This window comes from Harpia harpyja, chromosome 3 (genome assembly GCF_026419915.1).
Source record: "Harpia harpyja isolate bHarHar1 chromosome 3, bHarHar1 primary haplotype, whole genome shotgun sequence".
Taxonomy (NCBI): Eukaryota; Metazoa; Chordata; class Aves; order Accipitriformes; family Accipitridae; genus Harpia; species Harpia harpyja.
Window position 1 is genome coordinate 1,817,404 of NC_068942.1, and position 24,480 is coordinate 1,841,883.

Below are 24,480 nucleotides of genomic sequence, written 5' to 3' on the forward strand. Positions count from 1 at the left end.
CTGCAAGGTTAAAGTTAGAAGCAGATGATATTCAGAACTACATAATTCTGTTTCTTTTTACAGGAAGAATATCCAAAGTCAATCATCCTTTTAAGGAAGGCCTACAGAATATGAGAAAAGTACATTAAGAAGTTATCAAAACAAACATATTTCAAAATACTATAGCATTAACATAACTCACCAGTACTATAGTATCTTTTAAGTTCTGTGCGTCTGATGTCTTTCAGTTGATTGTATTTTTTCTTTTTCTTTTCTTTGTCTGGAGCAGTTTCCTTTTCCCCAGCAAATTTACAGTTGTCTTCAGAGGAACTGATTTGCTCCAAAATAACTTTACTTTCATCATCTTTTGCAGAAGGTGTTTTGGAAACAGGAGATCCAGAGGAATTGGCAGAGACAGTCTCAGTGTTTTGTTTGGCTTGCCTTTTCTTTTTCAAACTATGCATAAAGAAAAAACCCACAACGTTAAGATGTAGCCAACCTCTACAGACAAGTTAACTCACTTGCTAACTTGATTTTTTCAAAATGAATTTAACATCAGAATTCCTTGCAACTCAGTAAAAACAACACACTTTGCATCAGTAACTTGGTAACTAAGATTATCCTACAGCATACTCCTCAATCATATCATCATCTCAACGATATCTTCTCAAGAATAACAAAAAAGGTAATAAAGTTTTTACTGTTGTTTACTGAGGAGAAGGAATGGGGAAAAAGAAACAAAAAACATCAAAAAGTTGTTTTGTTTTAAACCACCATACATCTAAACGTATAAACAAGATACTGAATCATGTTTTCAAGATGAAGCTTAGGCTATCATAAAACCTCATATCAAAATGTATTATAATGCAACAGCTAACATAATTTCACAGTCAACTGCTCCTGCTTTATAAAGCTACTTGTTTTGATATAAACTTGTTATTTCTTTCCATTTTGTCCAAGGTTATCTCCCAGCGGCCAGCCATGCTACTCCACATTTGTCCTTGCACAATCCACACCACCTGGTACTCCAAATGTCACCCAGCAGCTCCTTCCGCAACGTGACCGATGTGACCGCAAACTGCTTGTGGGGGAACATTTTCCAGCTGCTATAGCTCTTCTGAGAGAAATCTTAACAAGCTGCTTATAAATCTTCCAACTTATCACTATAGCAACAAGACTATTTTCTTTTTAGAAGAATCCTTAAACCACAGTTCAAGTGAGAAGGATGCTTCAGGAATCCTAACACGGAATTTTCTGCTAAATCACCATCTTTAGCACTGACTTGCTTAGCAAGAGCAAAGGCTGACTTTATGGGCTGAGGGTCAGCATCACTAAAATAGTCCTCAGTTAAGAATCACTGACACATACCATAAAAAATGAAAAACTAATCTATCTAATGGTCCTTCTCTCTAGTACATTAACTTCTTAGTTACAAGGTACCTAAGGGAGGGAGTAGTATATTAATCTTGTTGATGCTAAAAACTTTGTTACGTGCACAGGAAGAATTATGCATAGAAAATACAGATAATCAATGAGTCACCACAAATGGGAAAAGGTTACATGATCTCACAGCATTAGTTTACGTAAGGGAAAACTTAATACATTAAGTTACTAACATAATGCAGGAATTTCAGAGATTCTTCCTTCCAACTTTTATATTTAGATGCTATCCATATATTTTTTCAGGCTACAACATAAAAATAAATACACAGAACATTTGAAAATTATAGTCAGACATTTCAGGCTACACTTTTTTTTTTTTTTAATAAAACATTAAAACCAGTTCCCAAGTTTAGAACATCCAGCTTGAGACCTCTGAGAAGAGTCAGTTTCTCAGATCACATGCGACCAACACCTTCCAGTGAAACATTTCAAAAGACTGTCTTGCAAAAGCTGTGTCTATCACACACGTATGTACACATATTTCTTAAAAAGCTTCCCAAAATGTGACAGCAGGAGATTCATATTCTGCAGCCAACTCAGTGAGGACACTGGTTCCCCACTCATTCAAACCCACTGATTTGTAAGACAACTAGTAGTTGTTCATGCTCTGCACAGCAAGAGAGATTTACTGTGTGCGAAACTTTACAGATCAGGTCCTGACTACATACGAAAACAACCTACAGGGATTTATAAAAGATAAAAGTGAATATATCTATGTAACAAATTAAGTGTTTTGTTTAGACTAATGAAAACTTGCATATGCAAAGGAAGCTTATTTTTGACTAATAAGCCACAGTCCTGATCAAAGGCTGCTGTAGCAACCGCAAAACATTACATGCACATTGCATACACAATGTCTATATTTAGCCCTGGTAGAAGTCTTTGCAAAGCAGCCCTCTACACTGAAATGGCATATCCTTACCACGGTTGTACTCGATTCCAGACTTGTAAATGAGACAGATCCCTGACTTTTTACTCTAGTGACTCAACGACCTTCCTGGATGTGTGCGTATCACAGGGTACCCAAATCATCTGCTTCACTAGATGAGAGCTGGCACGCACCCAATGGCAGCCCCACTTCTACTCACATTGCATCAGAGACTTCTGTCCTCAGATTCCTAGTCTATTTGTTTTGATCACAAACTCTGTTAAGTAAGCTTTCTGTAGTATAAATGTAGTACCTCAAAACAACAAAAAGCTGCTAATGGAAACATAGAACGCTTTTTTGGAGGGGAAAAAAAAGAATAAAGAGAAAAACCTCTCTAGAGGTCAACAGTCCTCATGACAATACTGACAGCTTCCGTCAGTACTTCCCTTAAAACATACTCATTTGAACTACAGTTTTCAAAGTTGCCCCAGGCAACTTTAAGAGCTAAAGCAGAGCTGGTCCATTAGTGGCAGAAAAGAGGGAAGCAGAAACAACCATCTGAACTGACTGCAACCTGACTGATGCTTCTCCCTGTAGTGTTTAACATGGTCCGATTCTCACAGCCCACTGAGAGTTCATCACACAACCTACAGCATCCCCAGCACACCGCTGCTGCTGTGAATGGACAGTGCCACAGGCACTTTTCCAGTAAGACCGATCAAGAATCTGGGCACTCTGTAATTTCTATTCCGTCCTCATAGCAGGCATCAGATTTTCAGATAGTGCCAAGCCTACTCCTCCTGCCTACTGCTCCGTTTCAAGGCAATGACCATCCAACTCTCAAAGTGGCAACCTTGGCACTAGAAAAAGTACTAGATGAGGACTGAGCATCCATGACATTCATCACAGGACTCGGAGTTACTGCAACTCTGCCTAGGGTTATGATCTCTGCTTGGAAGATGCTGCTTTTAAAGGTCTCTAAAGCCTGGCCAAAATTATCCAAAACCCTCCACTTCACTCAGTCTTGGAAAAACTCAACTATAATATCCCCAGGAACAAAAACAAGCCTTCAGCAGCATTTAAAACCATAACAGCAGCTTCAAATTTACTATGCTTTTTGATATTACATGCACCCTCTTAGTAAAGCAAATACAAAGTCCTGTATACACACAAGGCAATTCATTAACACGTACTGGTAGGGTGCAGCAGAGATTGGGCTGCCAAGAGCACAGCTGGAGGGTTTACTGCATCTTACACAAAACTCCATCCCCTTGCGGCATGCCCTTCAGCTTCCACTCAGCCTTCTCTCACACTGACCTGCACCTCCCAGCAAGGCAGACTGGGCACCCACACAAGCTGCCAGCCCCTCTCCTGCTCAGATTTCAAACCCATCACCTCCTAAAGAAGTTGGAGGCTGAAGGTCTCATCTGCTCTTCTCCCAGCTCTCTGGTATTTCCCACCCTTCATGGCAAGAGCTGCCATGGAAGATGGATTTAAGAATGCCATTTATCAAATTATTTCCTTTTTCAACTACTTTGGAAGATTTTGAGTGGTTTTGTTCAGCTTTAAAGGGGACTTCTCTGAATAAAACCAAGAGTCAGTCTTATCCTAATGGTTATGAGAGCAAAAGGGAGCTGAAGGCCAAATAAATAAATAAATAAATGAAAACCCTCAGTTCTACCAGTGTCAGGTTTTGCAATTGAATCAGCCTTTCAGACAAAACGATGTGCACCTTTTCCAGTGAATGGATAAGGCATTACTGCAGAAGTGGTTTGTTTTTCAGTATCCTCAGTATCCAACAGTCAATGGACATGTTGTGTTTCACTAGGAAAGTTGCTGGGCGAAGGAAGAGGGAGAGAGAAAAAGGGAGGGCAGCAAAAGCGAACAGTTCATCTGCAAAACCACTCTGGTTTCTAAAGAAAGATTCTTACACATCTGTAATTTCATTTATATGCCAGATAAGATTTTTCAAGCTAATTGGTTCTGACAGATGAAACACTTTTTCTGAATTTATATAGAGGCATCCTTTTACAGCTCCTCAAAGTGTTTTCTGAGCAACAACCAATAAGCCATTTTCTAAGTCTGTCCAAACACAGAGTTTCCCAGTAAAAGTTTTCCGTCTGTTACTGTGCATGGCAGACAGCATGGGAGCTTTTCCACTGAGTTCCATGAGAATGAGAGGAACTAGTTCTTAATGGGGACTGAGCTGGCTGCAGAGATCTTTTGGGCATCTACCCTACAGAAGGAACAGGGAGCAGAAACTTTCTTCAATACAAAGACCATTCTCATACCATTTAATAAAGACTAACGATCTGAAACGGACATAATCTCAGAGTAGGCAGGTAGAAATACGAGGTTAGCAGTGCTCACTTAAATTAATTTGCAACTGACTGCTTAACAGCTTGGGCACTGACTTACGGGAAACAAGCTAGGAAAGACCTCAAGAAACGGCCTACTTCATCTTCCAGACCCAGGTCTATCTGACTGCCTACAAAAGGCAAATAAATCTGCATTTTTAGAAGAAACCAGCCTGTATTTCCCAGTACACTAACAAGGTAGGTAGGAAGAGTAAAAAGAAAACTGATCAGAGAAAGGAGAGGTGATGTTATCAGCACAGCTTCCACCGCAAGACTACAAGCAACGAGTAAAGCTATGCAACTCTGACACTGAGACAATAAAGAAATGGAAATCTGACGATAATTTTTTCTAGAAATTCCATTTGGTTTTGGTTAACACTTCTTCAAGAGACGCGTAACAAACAATTGAATAGGACCTCATTTAATATATAATAATTAATCACAGACAAAGAGCACTAGGTCCACATCATAGGATGTTCTAAAAAACTCCTAGGATAATCAGGCATGATTTTTTATGATGTATTAGATTAATAAAAATCATACAGCATGGACAAATCTCACTTTAGAAACAAAAGCATCTAACAAAGTGCCCTCCAAAGAACACAAAAAAAGAAGAGGGAAGGGAAAAGAAATCTTCATTTTATCTTGAAGATGACAGAGTTTTCCTTTTGGGAAATTTTCCACAATGTGCATCCTTTAAAATGTGCCTTCATATCTGGCATACAATCAACTCAACATCCTGCACAGCACAAACAGATCATGTTCTACAAATGCTGGGTTTTTTAAACCATTTATGCATATATGCAATAAGATTAACAGAACTTGTAAAAAAGAAATTTAGAACACTTCAAACCTCTTAATTTGTTTTGTTCCCACCAAGATTCCTGTTAATGTACTTTGTATATGAAATTAAATACACCCCAATTATTTCATTCAGAATTAAGCATTTTCACCTTAATTTAAATCTCTGCACTCAATATAATATGTACTCATTTCTTTGTACCCTACGTGCCTTTCTCCACCCATCCAGAACAACTAAATACATCAAATTTGCAACACTAAAAAAAAAACCTACGTACAGAAAACTTACAGTAAAAATCCCCGTTAGGCACCCACTGGTCTGATCCTAGTCAGCTATTCTATTCCAGCCCGCACAGATCATCCATTGCCCCTTCACCCAGCTTGGTGCCAGCACAGCTCGGTCAGGTCTGGGCACAGCTGTGCTCTCATCCCATCTGATGTAACCTGACGAATAAGCTGTCTCAGGCAAAATAAGTCATTACTGCTTGCAAAGCCAAAGGACGTCAGACTGCTTGCCAGACCGTAATGCTTCACTCCTGACTTCTTCAGTGTGGCTACTTTCACTTCACAACAGAAATGAATACAAAACCATTCACCCTCAGTGAGAAATCTTCCTAAAACTAAACAGCATCCACCCCACAAGAAAGCACGCTCCATGAAACACCAGCCATTTCAGGCTGGTATGCATCCTGTTTTGGAAACGAGCAAGCCACAAGGCTGTACGTTTACTATTAAAACAGAATTGCCTATCAAGGCAAAAATAAGGGATGGCACACATTTTTATATTTTTTTTTTTTTAATGAGAGATTTAAGCAATTAACTGCAGGGGGGGGGGGGGAACCTATGAAGAAAGTAACTCTGATATAGTTATCAAGGACAACAGCATGATTGCAGACACTGAAGCGTGTCCGTACTCTGGTCATTCCAAATGACACACAGCAACTACAGAAAGCTCTGGTATTAGTAGCACAGGTCAAAGCTAGACATTTCCACTTTTATTGGAACTCCTGTTACTAATTTACAACAAATACAGCACCAGATTTCACACATGGGCAGTTATCAGCAATGCTCAAGAAAGTTGGCATGCTCCAAAGAATGAAGTGCTCTGCTGACAATCAGGGTATGTCTGTTTTCTTCCTGATACTGCCATTAGCTTACAAAAACAAGTCACTCTACCTCCATTTCATCATCTGTAACATGGAGGGAAGTATTTGTAGTAAAGCTGTTCTGGAATTTTAAAGACATGGTACCTTCTCATAGAAAGAAGTTCTTAGATTAAATGAAAATATGTTAATTTTTCCCCCAGTCTTCTGACTGATACCAGGAAATTTTAAATATCCCACTTAAGCTCTCTTATATTTATTTTAAGGGGGGAAAAAAATAATCACAATTTCCCAGGGTAAAACTCGAGAGAGTTCTGAGCTGTCAGAAAGTTTTTATTTTCTTAAATTTAAGAATACAATGCTCCCACGCAGCTTAATAAACTTTCTATTTTCAAAGGCAAAAAGTATCCCCCCATCTTTTCTGTTTACTTAGCAAAAGAGGTTATGATGTATTCAGCACTCCATTACCATGACAACAATGTAACAAAATCTTTTCCATAGGGAAAGGATTTTGGAAAGCTGTTTTGTTCGATTTAGACATCTATTTAATTCCTCCTCTTATAACCTCAGATACTGCAGGCTCTCAAAGAACAGCTTTAGGCAGAAGGCAAAATGAAGAAATCCCTCCCTTTGGATGACTCCTTTAACTTTGCCTGTGGTTCACTTAACAGGCTTGTTCAATTAAACTGGCACCACAGATCTATCTTGTCACAAACACCAACTTGACTCTTACCACACTCCCATCCCGCTCCTCCTCTTCTGCTCTGCTAATGATGCCAGATACTTTCTGCTACTGCGGTATTCATTAATCACCCCAAACTGCTCCTACACATGCAACAAATTCTTCCCAAAGCGGCTCGGCAAGACACTCTCCCGGCACCGAAGCCCTGGAAAGGGAGGAATGGCCTTGTCCCGTCCTGTCCAGCCGGTGCTGGGATCCAGCTGCTCTCCCACGCTCAGTGCCAGCTCCCCAAGCCACCACTCCCCTTGACATCAGCTGGCTGAAACTGTAAGAAAAAGGGAACTGCACTTACACAGCAAAGGAGGATGTTAACAGGGAAGCTGCATAGATTCTGCAGAGGAAAGCCGCACCATGTTAGAACTGTTAAGATTATTTGACAAGGACAATAAGCACATGGTAATCAAGCTGGCTGAAACACATCTCAAGTTCTCCCTGAAACTTCGATAAACGCCTCCCTCCCTGCCCCAATTGAACACCCTTCAAGAAACTCAACTTCCGTGAAACAAAGAGGAAGGCCCTTTCAAACTAGTAATTGATTAACATAGGGAAACAAAGTGCAAGAACTGAGAATGACCAAAAAGAAGAAAGAAGATGACAGGGTACATGGAGAGCTGTGGGGGATGTGTACTGCTCCATACAGTCATCGCTGCACACCCACTTTCTCAGGTCAGGTAGAGTGCCAAACTTTCCCGATAACACAGAGCCAGTTTTAGTATCGATTAAACTGATTGAAAACAGTCAGAAGGAAATTTAATGCTCAGTGACTCAAATGGCAATAAACATTTATAATGAAGCGATGAAACAGTAGACGAAAATCAATGGTCATTTAAAGCAAAATCCACAGGAAATGTGCCATACATTGTGCAGCAATAATGTAGCTGGAACCCACCTCCAGGAAAAAAAATCTCAGGGAATAGTATTTTAGTATTTCTTATATGAGAAGTACCAAGGGCATCACATTCAATTCTTTCAAGAAATACTTTCAGGTAAGGTGAAAAGCAGCTAAAAATAAATAGCTTAGGCACGCTGTGTTTGCCAAAGATGTAAACAGGTACAAAAAGCAACTATGAAAATTTATCATGGCAGAGCCTGTGAAGAGCTATGGAGAACAGAGTCACAGGGATACAGCCTTTTCTTCTTTTTTTTCCCTCAGCAGGTACCTACACTGCAAACTGCTAGAAGCCTGTACACCTGTGGGCATACTCATGAAGGATCCCTGCATGCACTCATTTTATTTTTTTTTTCATTCTTAACATCCCCGACTGACCCCTGTCAGAGATAAAGCATGGCGAGTGCAGTGGTAATGGGGCAAAAAGCATAGCAAACCCCTAGGATTCAGGAGGAGCACGGTACTATTCGAGGAAAAGGAGACTCGGCTCAAAGCTTGTAGCTCAAAGAAGCGTTTTAAGCCACTTTCATCAGCAAAAGAAGGCGCCTCTCTCTTTGCTCACCATTGATCCTGTCCCCAGGAGTTGTCCCCATTCTTGCACACAAGCGTTTGTTGCAGCTCCAGATCTGGGAAATTATCTACATTAAAGATAACCCAGCAGAAATGCCAATACATAAATTCATTTTTCACAATTGGATCACTCCTCCATTAGATCCCACCTGGCTGTGCTACCACTTGTATCAACACAAAGGAGAAGGCCAAAAGAGGAGACAAGACTGCTCCTCCAAGCAGCAGTGCCAGTTCTAAGGCACTTTGCCCAGACCAAAGGCCTTCTCAAGCTACAGCCTCGCTTGTTCCCTGTAACATTAGGCTGAGATCAGCAAAAAGAGGAAGACAGAAAGCCAAACCAGACACAGGCCACACCATGCCCAACAGACCTCTGAAGCGGTTATGGCAGCTTCTTTCCATTTATCCAGAAAAGGCACTTTGATGATAGAAAATTTTCATAAAGGTTTGTGCTGCGAGGGCTGCAAGACAGGCAGCTTCCCCTGCTGCAAAAAGCAAGGAAACAGTGACTGCTTCTCCAACAGCAGCAGGGAAGAGAAAAAAATCATTGTTTTCTTCATAAAGAGGGTCTTAATGTTGAATAAGTTGACTCAGCTCAATAAGTGAAGTCACCTGGCTGACTTAGCTGACCAGCAAGGTCAGGGGATCCAAAAATAACCATGGTCAAGAAGTCAGTGATCAAAGTAAAGTAAAAAATTCAATTATTTCTTTATTTAAATGACCACTAAAAGGGATATCTTAGAGAGGGAGGGGACCGAGATTTAAAGCACCTGTCTGCATTAGCTTTTGCTTTTATTTAAAAAGTTACTTTGAAAATTAACATTTAAATGTCAAGGCTCTCTGCATCACTGCACCACTCCGTATGGCATGAATTTAATACAGATACAAAACAAAAGTAGTTTAAAAAAGAAAAACACAGAGGAAAAAAAACCACACAACTTCTTCTTTTCTTATTATTAATAGAGAAGACCAGGACAAGGAAAAAAAACACTAAAAAGGAAGCCAAACTAATGGTTTTAAATGCTAACTTTCATGATGACGCAAGAATTATCCAAATGCCACCATGTATTTCTCTGGGATTTTGTTAATCACATCTGGAGCATATAATACAAGAGATGCTGTGTACATGCTTACAAACAGGTTGCAAACTCATCTATTCAGGAACAAAATTTACAGCAAGAAGCATCATGACACAAGTGGAGAAAGGTTCTACTTAAAGTATTTCAGAGTAATTGTTAAAACCAAATCTCAGCCAACCGACTGTGTGTCTCAGTTCTATGTTTGCATTCATTGTCCCCAACCAACTTATAACCCATTTGGCACATTGAGTAGTTTAATGGGCTTCCTGAATAGAGCTCCCATTAACTAACACTCACTCAGCACAGAATAGGAAATGCCCAAGTGTACTGAAGATCCTGTTACATGGATTAAAGTTCAAAGAAACACCTAACAATGCTGATAATGGGTGGGGAAAAGAGGAATCTGTAGCTTTAGCGTTTGGAATAATGAGCGATATTGTCTCATACAATGGATATTTCATAAGTGAGAATGATAATCACCCTGCCCTCAAAGGGGGTGTCTGCAGCAATGCTTCTATGCAAAATAATATGGCACCACTTTATTACCACGGTCAAAAGATCATTAACCGTAAGTATAAAGATGACACGACAGGGTAGGGCCTGTCTCCATGGCACGATCACATGGCATGCATGTACCAATGCAACTTCTCGTATGCGTACACCTTATGCTAAAATGAGCATTTGGCATGGTCTGATATTTTTCAGTAGCCATACCATTATACTAGTGTAGCAGGTCCTCCATTATGTTTGCTGTAAGAGACAAAATGTGTGTCAATTACTATGTCTTAAAATTTCTCTGTGGTTTTTATATCAAATATTAAATTATTTATGCTTTTATTTTTGACTGAAAAATAGTTTGGATTTTTTCATTTACTCTTCAGCTGAAACTTTTAAACACGTGATCAAAATGTTTATAATTGGAAGGGGAAGAAGCAATTACTGCAGAGGAAAAACAAAGGCAAAAAGTAAATCTTGCCCAACATCGGCATGATGGAAGAAGAAGTGACAGGAAGACATGAGGTTCTGCTCCATCTCGAAGGTTCTCAGGACTCCGCAAAGTCCAGAAGGTCCCACCGCACTTCAGGCAGATACCAAACTAGAATAATAAGCTGAGGAAACCGGAAAGTTTCGGTGCTCTGCCTCCTCCCCACAGCAGCGGAGCAGGAGGGTGGCAGGGAGAAGCAGCCCAGCTATCTTCAATCCCCTGCAGCGTTCAAGGACAACGGCCTCCTAGCAAACCCAGCCAGAGCCAGATAAGGCAGGTGCTCTGCGACACCCCGTCCTGCCGCCGGCCACTGTCCCCCCTTGCCCATTCCCTTCTGGGCTGGGAAGCAAAGCTTCCCGGAACGCTGAGTCCTACCCCAGCCGCGGCAGGTGGGCGAGGAGCTGCTGGCCTTCCCTCCTCTCCGGTGCCCTGGCATCTCACGCTGCAGCAGCAATGCCTCGGACCTGCTCCCACCACCCTTGCTACAGCGCTGTTCCTACAAGCAACTTTCATCGTTCCGTTAAACCTAACAGGATGATTCTTCATAGGCACAAAACTGCTCAAACGCATCGGTTCATGGGACCAGAGTCATATGCTGTAGTTTTAAGACATTCCGTGGGATTGCAAAAAAAAGAAGAAAAAAAAAAAGAAAAAAAAGGGGAAGGAGGGGCTGGCAGCATTTGTAACACAAAACGCTTCTATAACAACACACCCTTCTTAGCCTCAGGCAAGCAGAACTGCTACATGCAGCACCTGCTGTGGTCCAGGTGGAAAGAGGAGCATCATCTTTTTAACACAGATACTGAACATACAGATAAATCTTCTGCTTAAGCAGATTTGATTTTTAAAGACTGTCTGATTGAAACATGTGATTAACACCTCGAAGCCATGTATTTATAGAAGCATTACTAAAAGCAAAAATCCAGCAGCTGACAGAAATGCACTGTAATGTCAAAAACATAAAATATAATTTAAACGAAGTTCACCTGCGATTGGCTAGATGTTAAGTTTACACCTACTGAAATAAAAACAGCGAGTTCAGAAAAATAGTGGTAGAAACCTGGAGTTATTATCAGTATATTAAGTGCTATACAAGACAAGTTCTCTGTGCCAGAGACTGCTGTCTGACAGGAAAATACTCAGTGCATTAAGACACTCAGAGAGCTGATTTATGGCTCATTTACATTACAAAGGTTTTCCAACAATAAGGACAATTCTCTCCCTCCTCCCCAAATTCCTAACTAGTTCTGCTGCTCTCCTTGGGATTTTATTTCACACAAATCAACAGGACGAATCCCACAGACCTCAATGGAATAGCATGAGAGACTGAGAGCATAGCTAACATACATGCTTAAATTTCAGATGATCCTAGGAAACACTCCCTGCCCAGACTAGAGTAGGACAGAAAAAAAAAACCATCACAGACCTACACTTACAACCCACCTCCCCATAATCAGATTGGCAGGAGTGGGGCGGGGTGCAGAGAAATCCCTTCCAAACCCCGTCTGGAAACGAGATTAATGCTGAGGGCATGAGAGTTTACCAGGCTGGCACCACGGGGAACCTAATGCCGTCAGGAATATCCACACAGCCTCTTACCCTGTCCAAAGCCCCAGAGAAGAGGGAAAAAGCTTCATGTCCTGGGGGAGGCAGGAGTAGGGAGCCCAATGCCCACAGGCACGCAACAGAAACTGCAGAACATGCAACTAATAGTTCAAATACAGTGCAAGCAGTCACCCAGTGTCCCCATGCAGGATCCACAGCATTTCTTCTCTTACCAATAGAATTCTCTTTAGTTAGCTATGTAATGCCTTCCAATCCCTCGGACAGAAGGGAAGAAACTGCTTCTCTCCAAAAGCACATTCCTGCAGCTATCATTCCTATCTTTCCCTTTAAATGTGCAGCACTGTTACCAGAAATAGACCATCCCACCAGCATGGCACATGCCAGAAACAAACGGGCAAAAGTCTTGAATCAGGGCAGCAGATACAAGGCAGGCAACTTCATCTGTGGGCCAGAAACACCGGCAACCTTCCCTGAAGGGGAATGTCTCGCTTCTTATCAACCTGGGTTTTCTTCAGTCCAGCGAACTCTAACATATCTTATGATGCTGACTCTTCTCCTCCTCAAAATACCATACAGCCCACTCCCTACCACCACGTGGTATGAAGCACAGGAGAGCTGGCCAGGACTGCTGCCACAAGGTGGTAAGACAGCTGGGGTTTCTCAGAGCACGAGCAAGAGATGATTAACAGCACCACCAAAAAGTCAGTACCATTAGGCATCTCTTTAGGTGTGTGCCTCCATGTCACTTAAACAAAACTGTGGCTGCTTCTGGAAGGGGCCTTCCTGCCACAGCAGCTCCTTGATGGCAGCTCTGCCATCCGTAAGAGATGTGGCAGAACCAGAAGGCTGAGTAGGACCACCTCTTTCGGTAGCATCTTACACAGCATTGCTTTAAAATTGACCGTGGAACCACACATCTGCCAAGTATTAATGCTAAATTTAAACCAGCATTTAAGCTAGGCTTAATTTTAAAACAGTTCACTGGAATTAAGCAGAATTTTATGCAGTAGGTCCTAAGAGCAGAAGAGAAAACACATCTGGGAGGCTGAAGGGACAAGACCATACCTGCAGACACTACAGAAACACAGTGTAATTTATAAAGGTAATTATATCAGTTTCCTGCAGACAACAGTAAAAAGTCACCTATCCAGAAAGCCATCTTTTGAAGCCCCCAAATGTTATAGCCTTTAAGTTACAACATCTTTAAGTCTGTCCAAGAGCGATAAGGTAAATGGCACAGCGCATCAGGAGCCTCCAGCACATCCCTCGTGCCTGGCATACGCAGCTGCAGGCCACAGGGAAGGGAAGGAGAAGATGACAAAATACATTACAACTATGTTAATAGCAACTCTTATCAAAACTGCACAGACTCCTACATCAAAAGGCCTACCGTGTAACTATTTATGTTCTAAAAAGGAGGCTAAATAAGTTTCTTTTTTTGCAGTTTCTTTCTAAAGGCTGATAAAGAGAAACCCAAAGGTCCCTTTGGGAAAAGCAAATACAAGGTCATTGTATGCTTGCTGACTGACAAGACAGCCTTATACATACCTTTCAAAGTGATTAGTGAAAATTCTGAAATTTCTGGTGTGAGACAGCATGTTTGAAGATAAATAAACAGAAACTCTTTTCTCTGTATATTCTGTGATATAGCCCTCAAAGAAATCAAGAAAATCATGAAACTCTGCCTTTCTTCTCCTTCCTAAAAAAAGCCTCTTTATACAGAGCCCACACTGTTACCCAGTCTCACTTCACATGCAGAGGGAAGTGAACGGGTGAGATTAACCATGCTTCCTGTCTTATGCAAGCTTCGTATCTCCATAAATAGCATTCCCGGTACTGGAAAATTTTGAAAAACCCTGAAGAAAGCCTCAGGGCCCCATTAGATACTTTCACTAACTCTGTTATGCAATAACAAAATTCTTCTTCAATCCTAAATGACTCCACTACTCGTGAGGATGAAAGCACTGGAAAGCACAGAGGCTGCAGAAACCACTGCCTTGTTTATGCTTCCAAGAGGAAGCAATCACATTGGGAATAATTCTGTGATTCACAGGCTAAATAGAGGACGGTAATTCATGCTCTTCTGCTGACTCTCATCCTGCACCACAGAATTACAAGACCGCTAATATGAAAACCTCAAGAGTCCAGCAAGCAACAGCAACGTGAGATGAGGAAGCAGCTCCCAAGATAAGAAGCTGTTCAACACACTTTTCCCCTGCACTGCAACACTCTTCAGAAAAAGCAGGTTCAATTTTCCCCCCAACTTTCATTCTCCAGGCTTACACCTATGATAAAAAGAAAACTTTCTTTTTTTTTTTATATATATACAACAGTAAGTTTGTGAGCAATGAACAGCGAGCGTCTCAAGCATCTGAAGGACCTGACCAACCTCCCAAAGCTCTACTCAAAAGCTCCTCATGCTGCTGTCTGTGAAATTCTAGACATTCTTCAATGTCTGAAAACTACAACAGTTGCAAAGGACAGCTGAAATACTAACCTACACAGCAGCAGGCAGAAAGTCTGCTAAAACATTGAAACCCCTCCATTTTAAGTAACTGGAAGGCAAACCATGATAGTGTATGTTTCAGAAAATATTTTACAGCTTCTCTCAGCATCCAACATAGCAAATCAACTACTCTGTACATACACCCCTAAATAACAGAGCAAATAATACCCACTGCACCCCATAAATCTGAAGCAGTGGTATCTTCAGCCTTTTCTTAGAAAATAAAATGCCTCAGGCATACGTTATTGGTCAACACTGTGAGTAAAATGCAAACTGTTTTTTTAGTTTCAATAACAGGATTGTGAGGTAATGTTTATATGTCTGGAAGCAGAGCTAACAAATTTCCATTTTACAGATGAGCTGAAATGATGTATTGTTTCCTAGAGTCACTTAAAAAATTTAATTATCTCCAGGATCTTGGCTTGACTATTCTTCACGCCCAAGATAAACCTCCATGACGGTTTGTTTTAAAAACAATGTGTGGAAACTTTTCCTTCTAAAAGCAAAAAATAAATTATGGGTGCTACAGGAAGCCTGAATAAACATCAACACTTCGGCTCAGCAGAGCAAGAACAATTGCAAGGAGATGACTGCTGGAGAAATAGCGATCTGAGAAGCACCCAACATTTGAAGCCTGTTGCATGGATATAATGAGCCTGGCCAACAAGAAAAGCACCTGACTGAAAAACCTATGACACAGTCTCACGTATAGGAGATGCCCTCAAGAAAGTATGTTTGTGCATATATTCCTTATCTGGGTTTCCCTCCTTCCTAGGCATTGATATCCTCTCTTTCCACATATTCCCTCTGTGCTTGCTGCATTTTTCTCATTTCACCATCTTCCTATGTCTTAATAGCCACAGGAATAAAAAATATGAAGTGTACAAATACTGAACATGGGAATAAAACAGAACAAAGCCAGAAAAATTCCAAATGAGATACTTATAAACCTGTTAGTTTGTAATATGCAAAAGGCTGACCAAAGGAGTGACCACAGCGTGTCAGACCAAGGGTCTGTGCAAGCCAACATCCCACCTCCAACAGCGGCCAGGAGCAAGGACCAGGGAAAGACCATACCAATATGACAAGTATATATGACTCCTTCTCCAGCTAAGCTTTCCAGACGCTTGCTGTTTACAGCTCAGCAACTAGGTATTAATGATTCCTACTGTCAAGAATCCTGGGTTGTGAATGTTTAAAAGGAAAGCTAATGTTAGGTTGTAAACAACTAATTTGATTGGAATGCTGTATACCATTTATTGTATGGGTTTTTTTACTTATTTTTAGGTATTAAAAAATAATTAGAAGAAAAAAGCTGTAAATTAGAGCCTGGTAACAAGTAAATGATAACCGTCCTAAACACTCATATCCACCTTTGTAAATCTTGGTTTTAATGTACAAATCTTAATCTGTATGAATGTAAATTTAGGTATCTAAGTCAAGAATCTAAATTAAATTAAAACATGCTGTGATTTCCTTTATTTCCCTTAAATATTCACATCATAAGGCAACACGAGGTGAACATCAGGTTGTACAACTGGCTTCAGGTTCTGACAGAGTATTAGCAATCTGGAGCTAAAGGGAGTCTCCGCCTACTCAAACAGGCTTTGGAGCATGTCCCAGACACTTATGTAGTTTTTCTTCAAAAGAATGATGGTAACAAGACCAATGTAAATTCAATAAACACAAAAGCACCCAGATCCCAGTGAGAATATTTTCCCTAATACAAGCACTTCATCTTTGACTTCAGAAATCTGGCTCTCAGTGGCGACCAAAAAAAAAGACTGAGAACTAAAATTCTTAAGTCCCCTGGAAACTACTAAAAAAATCATTCAGTGTAAGTATCAGTTTTAAGGTTCATCTCTATACAGCATTCTTCAGATTAAGGTCACCCCAAGCTGGAGATGTAACTATTGATAAAATTAATGTCAGCACCTCAGTCTACTTGTTGAAAAGTAACATTTTTTCAAATAAAACACTACTTATTTGTTGTTCTCTGCTAAGAAAGTAGTAGAGAGCTATTTGACATAGATCATAGATCATATAAAGCATGGAAAATGCCAAGTAACTGACAACGAGGAAGGTTAAAAGACACAAAAAACTTGAAACTGAAAGAGCCCCTTTTGTCATTCTTTCAGGAAACTACTCAAATTCTTCCCTTGTGATTTCTCATCTCCTACAACTTCTTGTCCAAATATATCCAGTATTACAACAGCGCATGCAAAGTAATTCCAGATTCAAGCTGTACATTTCAGGACATGGTTTACTGGGCATGGTGGTGTTGGGTTGACGGTTGGACTCGATGATCTTAAAGGTCTTTTGCAACCTAAATGATTCTATGATTCAGCATTCCAGACTACCAATTTGTATCCAAGGCAATTTTTTCCATGTGACACACATCGCTCATGTTGATAATTTCTTTTTAAGTTAAGTTAGAATTTTAATAGCTATTCATTTCACATGATGAAATACCTCTGAACTTGACCCTATGCAATGGGCAGGGGAAAAGCAAGAGGTTCTTCACTCTGTAAGGAGAGAGGGAAGATAAAGGAAGCACAGGCAGAGGGAAATGCCAAGTTGTACCAGGGTTCAAGGGCACATAATCACAATAAAAAGCACCAAATGTCACAGTAGAGTCAGGGACCCAATACACATAGATGTGCCATTGTACATCTATATTACATTGTACCATTTGTTTTTGAACTTGCTGGATACGAGGACAGACTTCACAACATGAGGAGACAGAGTTCTTTGCAAGAGCTGGAGTAATATTGGTCCATTTGGGAGCTAATGACACAGAAGTCAACAGAAGAGCCTAAAAACAAGGTCTGAAGAATTAGGCAAGAAAACTTAGCTACATGAAATAGCGTTTAAGTAGGAGTAGCAGTCTTAAATAAGGACCTATTGCATAAGAGAAATTCATGCTTGCATGTTACTCTTACACTCTTACTTCTTGCCTGTTAAACTCCCACGAGCTGTAACATCTTATCTGCATAAGGAATCTAAATTGGTCTTTAAAAAGTTTCGTAGAGATTTCTCTGTTGTTTGAAAAGTTACTTGTTTTATTTCTTGCCAACCAAGGCAAAAAATAAGCCCTCTACCACAAAACACAGTGGGTAAAGGAGCATTTGGTAAGAAGCAAAAATGGATGGTGAGGGTTTTATTTCAGCTTCACTTGCCATAGGGAGGGAAAGAGACCCGGGGAAACTGAGGTACTTGGACCATGAAGATCTGTAGTGGAAAGATATGATGGCTGCGTGGCTCTCTTCTATGGAGAAATTTTAAATATTTTAAAAGGATAAATGTTTAAACCAGCTTATTTACAAGAATAAATCTGGGGGACAGAGATGCAGACAGTTATTTCACGTTAATCTTGCTTCGTCTCTAGCAGTTCAGAAGCTGGTTTATCAGCACATAACTACCATCATGCTAACCACGTTAAATATTTTGGGGTTCTCAAGCTAGCAACCAGTCAGACACTGAGTGCCACCCCTAGCAAAACCTGTCCACGAGGGGCCAAGATTACACTAGCCTGAAGGCCAAAAGCCACCTTCTGACGGGAAGTCAGACATTTTGGGATGCTGGCAGGGCAGAGAGGCTGCTGCTCATCTGGCTGTTCATGCCCACATGTTCCCTTGCTCTGCCAACAGAGAACTTGGGCTTCTGTTAGCAGGAGCTTAAGAGAAAGAGCTATCACCTCCCATTTTTCATTTAATGCCTTTGTCCTTGTTAATACAAGAATAACCTTTCTCCTCACATTAGAGAGTGAGGTTTTCTATCAAAATTTGTGTATTTTCATTAATATAGTCCACATGGTAGCTATAAAACATTTTATTTCATCAGCATCAAATATGTATGTTTTCTCCTTTCTAACCAGGATATAAGCAGGATCCTCCTTGTCAGCCCTGGGTGGAGGAGAGCCCTTTTCCCCACCCTCTGGACATGGAGCACAGTTCTCTCTCCTGCTGGCAAAAAGTCTAACCTGTCTTCCTTTCTCTTCCTTGGTAAGCAGTAGTCTTCTCCCATGAACATCTGATCATAGGCAAAAATAACAAGATCCAGGTAAAGGTGGGGAGAGTCCTTGTCTCACAAGAATGTTTACTATACATAAATTTAGATTTTGTAAATACTATTATTATCTTAGGCTCACAAAACATAACAGTAATAAGAGGTAAGGGGAAAAAAAACAGTAATGGAAGTAAGAAAGGTGCATGTGTTGGGCAATCAGCTGAGATTGCTCTTAGCTTAATAAATATGAGCCCAAGCTGGCAGGAAAAGCATGGTGTTTGAAATAGCACACAAAACAGCATGAGGGCCAAAACTCAATGAACTTGGGTGCTTAAATTTAAGGACAGAACAGGTGTCCACAGATTCTAAGACACAAAACAACCATAACTGACAGCAACATCAAAGCATGCACCTGATTAAATCATCTCGGTGTCCCAATATCGGGCACCTAAGCTGGGAACTTCTGTCTACATCAAGTCAAAAGCTAAATTTTAAAACGTTTAAAAAAACAGGTAGGGACATTGTTAGAACTGCCTTTGTACTAAAGGCAATATAAGCTGCTTACTATTTTCAGGTACTCATATGACATTTACATGGGTCATCACGTAAAGCATTCAAACCATTCATCTGCAGGATGCTGGGACACTAGAGGAAGCATGCTAGACTTAAGGTGCTAGACTAAAATCAAGGACATGTAAATTCAGTTCTGCTTCTGTCCCTGACTGCACACACAGACAATGTACATGAAGGTAAGCTGGACGTACCACCTTCTGACCTACTTTAGCTCCTATTAAAACATGTCTTGAGGGTCTGCAAGAACGTTCTTGTAGAAATCACACATGGGTTTGCTTAGAGTGGGAACTTAATTTAAGGGCCTGCAACCTGCACAAAGAAAAAAGATGCAAGCCAGGAGGGAAAGAGACAGATGACCTCCCCAAAGTTACATAGCATAGGTAAGTGCTAGAACTAAGAACGGACTTCAGGTCTTTTTGACCCTTGCCTAATGTCCTGTGCCTATACAAGACACAACGCCCCTGTGAATTTTTAAAAGAGAATAGCCACAGATGACACAGGAAAGCTGCAAAACAGATTAAATAAAACGTCAATAACTTTGCTGAAGGACTCTTGTGGCTTTCCATTTTGTTTAGCAGACAGTATTTAGAAAGGACTCAGAACATTCTCTTCAGTACTAAAGCATCATACTCAGACATCTGTCTCAAAGCCTGAGTCTCTCCTTAACAAGAAATTACTTGTTCCTCAGTACAATCTCTTCAGCTACTTCTGCTTTATCCTACCTGATACCTCCTCTGCTATAGGTGCCACTTTTTATTTCCCCTTCTCAAAATCCCAAACTGCAACATTCTTTTCTGTCAACATCCACATAATTGCATTTCTTCAAATGGAGAGCAAGCTACCTGGCATTAACAGGTGTCCTTCACCACAAAACTTCCTCAAGTCTTTAGTGATCACTACTTACCAACTGAACAGCAATACAGAAGTGCTGCAACTTTTCCCCACGCTACTACTTCTAAGTGGTGCGACAGGCATGTCTCTAGATGTCTGTAATGCACTATGGCTAGTGTTTTAGTGCAGTTTCAATAACAGTTATTTAGTACAGAGTGGAAAGGCTATACACTTTTCCTCTTCAATGGTGCAGAAAGTATCTTTGAGTCAAAGATGGTTTTTATACTGATTTCCTTCCCCTCCTACCCCCAAGAGTAAGTGAGCTTTGGTTCTTCTTGTACATCAGAGCTCAGAGATGATTACAGGCTTGCTAATTGACAAAGACAAGTTATCAGGAAATCAACGTCACTTATTTCTTAAAAATCACCAATCATGAATTCCAAATGATAAAAATGATTGACTGAAAAAACATTGCTTGTATTTAGAAAGATGATACAGTCTAGGCAGCTTAACCTATCAGCATATAACTACCCTTTCTTAGATGATCTTATCCCATGAGATAATACTAGTCTGTGCTTTATTTGAAATAAGATAAACTTTAGGTTTAGACATGTTTATGTTTTAGATGTGCTTGTTTTTATAAACACGCTTCAGGAACTGGATGCTGGAAGTTCAAATAAATTGCAATTTGCAATCGAGTACCCAGGAACAGTTTTCTGTTACAAATAACAATTATAATTCAAGTTTATCTTCACTACCCAAAAGGAAAAAATTGCCACTCCAACATTACAGACTCAGCAAGGAAAGCACTTTCTGGATACATAATGCAGCATGGGTTTTTTTACATGCTTTAAAAATCGTAAAGCCTTGTGAAAAAGGCAGAATGAGGAATTCCACATTTTAATCAACATTGAAATAAACCCTGTAACCTTACCGAGCAAAATAGCCTTGTCTTCGTTCCTTCTTCTCTTCCTTGGTCTCCATTATGTACAGTCAAATGGGCAAGGTGAGCAGCCAAGCGTGAATCTCTTTTTCCCCTCAGTATTTCATACCCAGACAGAGTCCCCTGTATATAACATTTAAAAACAGGAAATTCATAAATCAACATGTCAACAACACCTACAAAAATCAACAAGGTTCTGGAAATGCAATTGACCCAGTGACAAGCAAAGTAAAACTTTAACCAGTCAATGTTTGCCATGGGATATCCATTTAGTATACAATGAGACAAAAAACAATAAATGCACTCAGGCCAGTTTCTCCAGCAGGGGAAGAAAGATACTGCAAAACACGTAACTCAAAGAGCAGTGGCAAGTTTTAAAAACCTGGAAGTTTGCAAGCTGTTAAATAGTTTATACCAAAACATCTTCCTGGTTTCATGTGTTTTATAGACAGGAAGATCAAGAGAAGCTTTGGAAATAACCGGTACGAACAGTACAACCAGAAAGATACATAATGTTCACTTTATAAAAATTCTTTATAACAGTGAGAAATAAGGAAGTTTTAAAGCAATGTAAAGAAAAAAAAGAGCAATCTACATTCTTCACACAGGTTTGCCTGTTGTGAACAATACACAAGTTCAAACAAGTATACAGAGAGAAACACGATGGACTTCCTGCTCTCCAGATGAACTGCAGTCACCTTGAGATAGACAGGACTAGGGAAGGTTTTCTGAGAAGTTAAAAAAAAAAAAAAAAAAAAAAAAAAAAGAGAGACCAGTAACACTGGAAATCACCACCTCCACCACCTCTTTGGAGAATGTCGTACTGAGGCACTTGGAAACCAGAAGTTGGGAATTTCAGAACTGCTTGGCAATTACTGCAATAAATGATATGCCACATGAATTGCTTTCCAATAATCCTGCCAAGATGTTTTATCCTCTTCCCCTCTCCAACACACATTCAACCTAGCCCAATGGCTTGTGCACATGCACAAAATAAGTTAACTTCTTAAGAGTTCTTTATCAGTATTCCAGATTAAAGTTCAAATCAGAAGTTACTACTAAACATTTCAGTTTAATGGGCTGTAAAACAAAGAAATGGAAGCCACATAAATTATGATTCGTAGCAAAAGAAGAAAAATTCCTCTGGGACGTAATCAGTTCCCATTATTTTCCCCTTCATTAAAAGATCATAAGCTACAAACTATCAGATGTCAACAAAAGAGATAATGTAGCAAAACCAGACTAATCTACTCAAAAAGCCCAAGAAGGTATCCTGCTGGATTTTATCAGAAACACTTGCCATAATTTTCTCTCCATATTTATGGAGTATTAGTCCACTGCAATTAAAGTCCATTGCTTGAAAAATGCACTTTTTCTTACTTATTAATTTTGAATACATCCAATGCATCAAAAAGAACCTAGTCTCTCTGATCTTTATGCATCAGGTAGAGTCTTACAGTAATACTCACTCTTTAAATGGCAGATTTGCCTATGACACCTTTGGCTTTATAAAGAGAATACGATTTTATATCTGCAAGTTAATGCATGTCACAGTCTTCAGCCGGACACAGAAACCTACATGATAGTAGCGTAAGAATAGCATCAAAACAAATTGTCCTGCTCAGATGTCCAGTCTGTATGAAGATACCACATACTTCCTCGGAATTTTGATACATCCTTATCTTCCCTGTTGGGGCAGGTCCTTAGATCTTCAGAAGATCAAAAACAGTTGCTTTGTTAGCCCTGCATTTAGAGTTACAATAAATCTTTCAAAGCGTACAACTATGACCTCTATAGCAAACTACAAAGAGTTCAAAGAAAGAAGAACCACTCTTTCCCCTTTGCCTGCTTTGCCTTCACTACCCTCAGCTATGTGTGAGCAAGGGCACTGATGAGCCAGAGTTGAGTCTCATGTTGACACCAAGGACTATCAAATAACCATGGAGCACCGAGATAATATTAGACCCACAACCAAGAGGACAGCAGGACCCATGGGAAGGAGAAGAGGGAGGCGGGGAGAGCCCCTCTCACCACACGAGCCGTCCTCGGGACTTCACCCCATGCAAAAGTCAGCGGCACGCTCCTTCCATTCGTCCTCCTCCTCTTCTCCCGTGATCTACCGACCCTACCCAGGGGAATACCAGCCCTGCTCCAGCACAGTGCAGGAGGAGAAAACCCCACCTGCCCGCAGCCCTGTCTTGCCCAGTGCTGGAGCAGCCACCCCCCGCTTCGGCCAAGAGGGGCACGAAGAGAGAGGAGGTAGGGCTTCAGCCTGGACCTAACCGCAGATGCTGCAGGAGGTGGCATTGCTCCGCTCGCCGAGTTGTCAGGTTTGCTGTTTGCTTTCATCGACGCTAAACAAAGATAGCAATGACAACAGGGGTACGGAGCCTGTTCTTCCCACATCAACTAAATGCAACCCCAAGTCCTTTCACACGGCGAGGCGGAATAAAACGAGAACTTAAAAAAATTTTATTCAGAACAGGTGGGCACTCAGAAAATGGGAATGCTATCCACAGACCAGAAGTAACAAAGGCATTCAGGTGTAATTTTTTTTTTTCTTTTGCTAGTAAAAATTCACAGGGTTCTCATATCCAGTCACCAATTAATGAAAATTTGCACAATAAAATAACATCAGGTCCCACTCTGTTGACTTATAAATTATTTAGCTCACCTTCTTAGAAGAAACAAAGGTGGTGTTCTAGGAAGGCATATTTAAGTTGAAAATTATACTTTGAAAATATAGTACTAGGAAAAGCAAGCTGAGTGCTGACTTCATAACCTCTGATTTTATTTTTGTTGTTGGGAATTTTTTCATGTACTAGTTGGCTTTAACGAAAAAAGAAAAAAGCTTGAAAGCTAGGAGGATCACAGCGTAACCTGCAGTAATTGCTACTGAAAACTAGTATTTCTGAAAGGTCCTTTTCAATTTTTAGTTATTTAAGCAGTAACAGTACAAAAGCCACGTTTACCTCATAGGTTGTCACTGATGTTTTAAAGTTATATCAAAAAAAGCAAACCTACTGCACGCTTCCCCCCTACCTGTCCTTTGATATCTCCAAAGAAAGAAATCACAGGTATTCTTTATTAATATTAACTGCTTAAAATGTTATTAAGGATATATTATTAAAATGAATCTTGGTTTCCTGGTAGCTCCTTTCTGGTAGAGACAAAGACTGAATCAGGCAGACTATTAAAAATGTACATATTTGGGGGATATTTATATGCTGGGAGACAGAC

The 24,480-nt window shown here is 40.3% G+C and overlaps 1 protein-coding gene across 5 annotated transcripts in view; it reads right to left on the reverse strand.

Annotated features, from left to right (window-relative positions):
- The window catches only part of NCOA7 (nuclear receptor coactivator 7), a 98,665-nt gene that overhangs the window by 52,634 nt on the left and 21,551 nt on the right, over positions 1–24,480 (reverse strand). For all 5 annotated transcript variants that reach the window (XM_052781154.1, XM_052781155.1, XM_052781152.1 and 2 more), the window contains exons 2-3: positions 21,232–21,363; positions 182–435 (exon numbers count right to left, since the gene is read on the reverse strand). In XM_052781154.1, coding sequence (XP_052637114.1) covers positions 182–435; positions 21,232–21,281 — 304 coding nt within the window. In that variant the 5' untranslated portion in view covers positions 21,282–21,363. The remainder of the gene's footprint in view (positions 1–181; positions 436–21,231; positions 21,364–24,480) is intronic.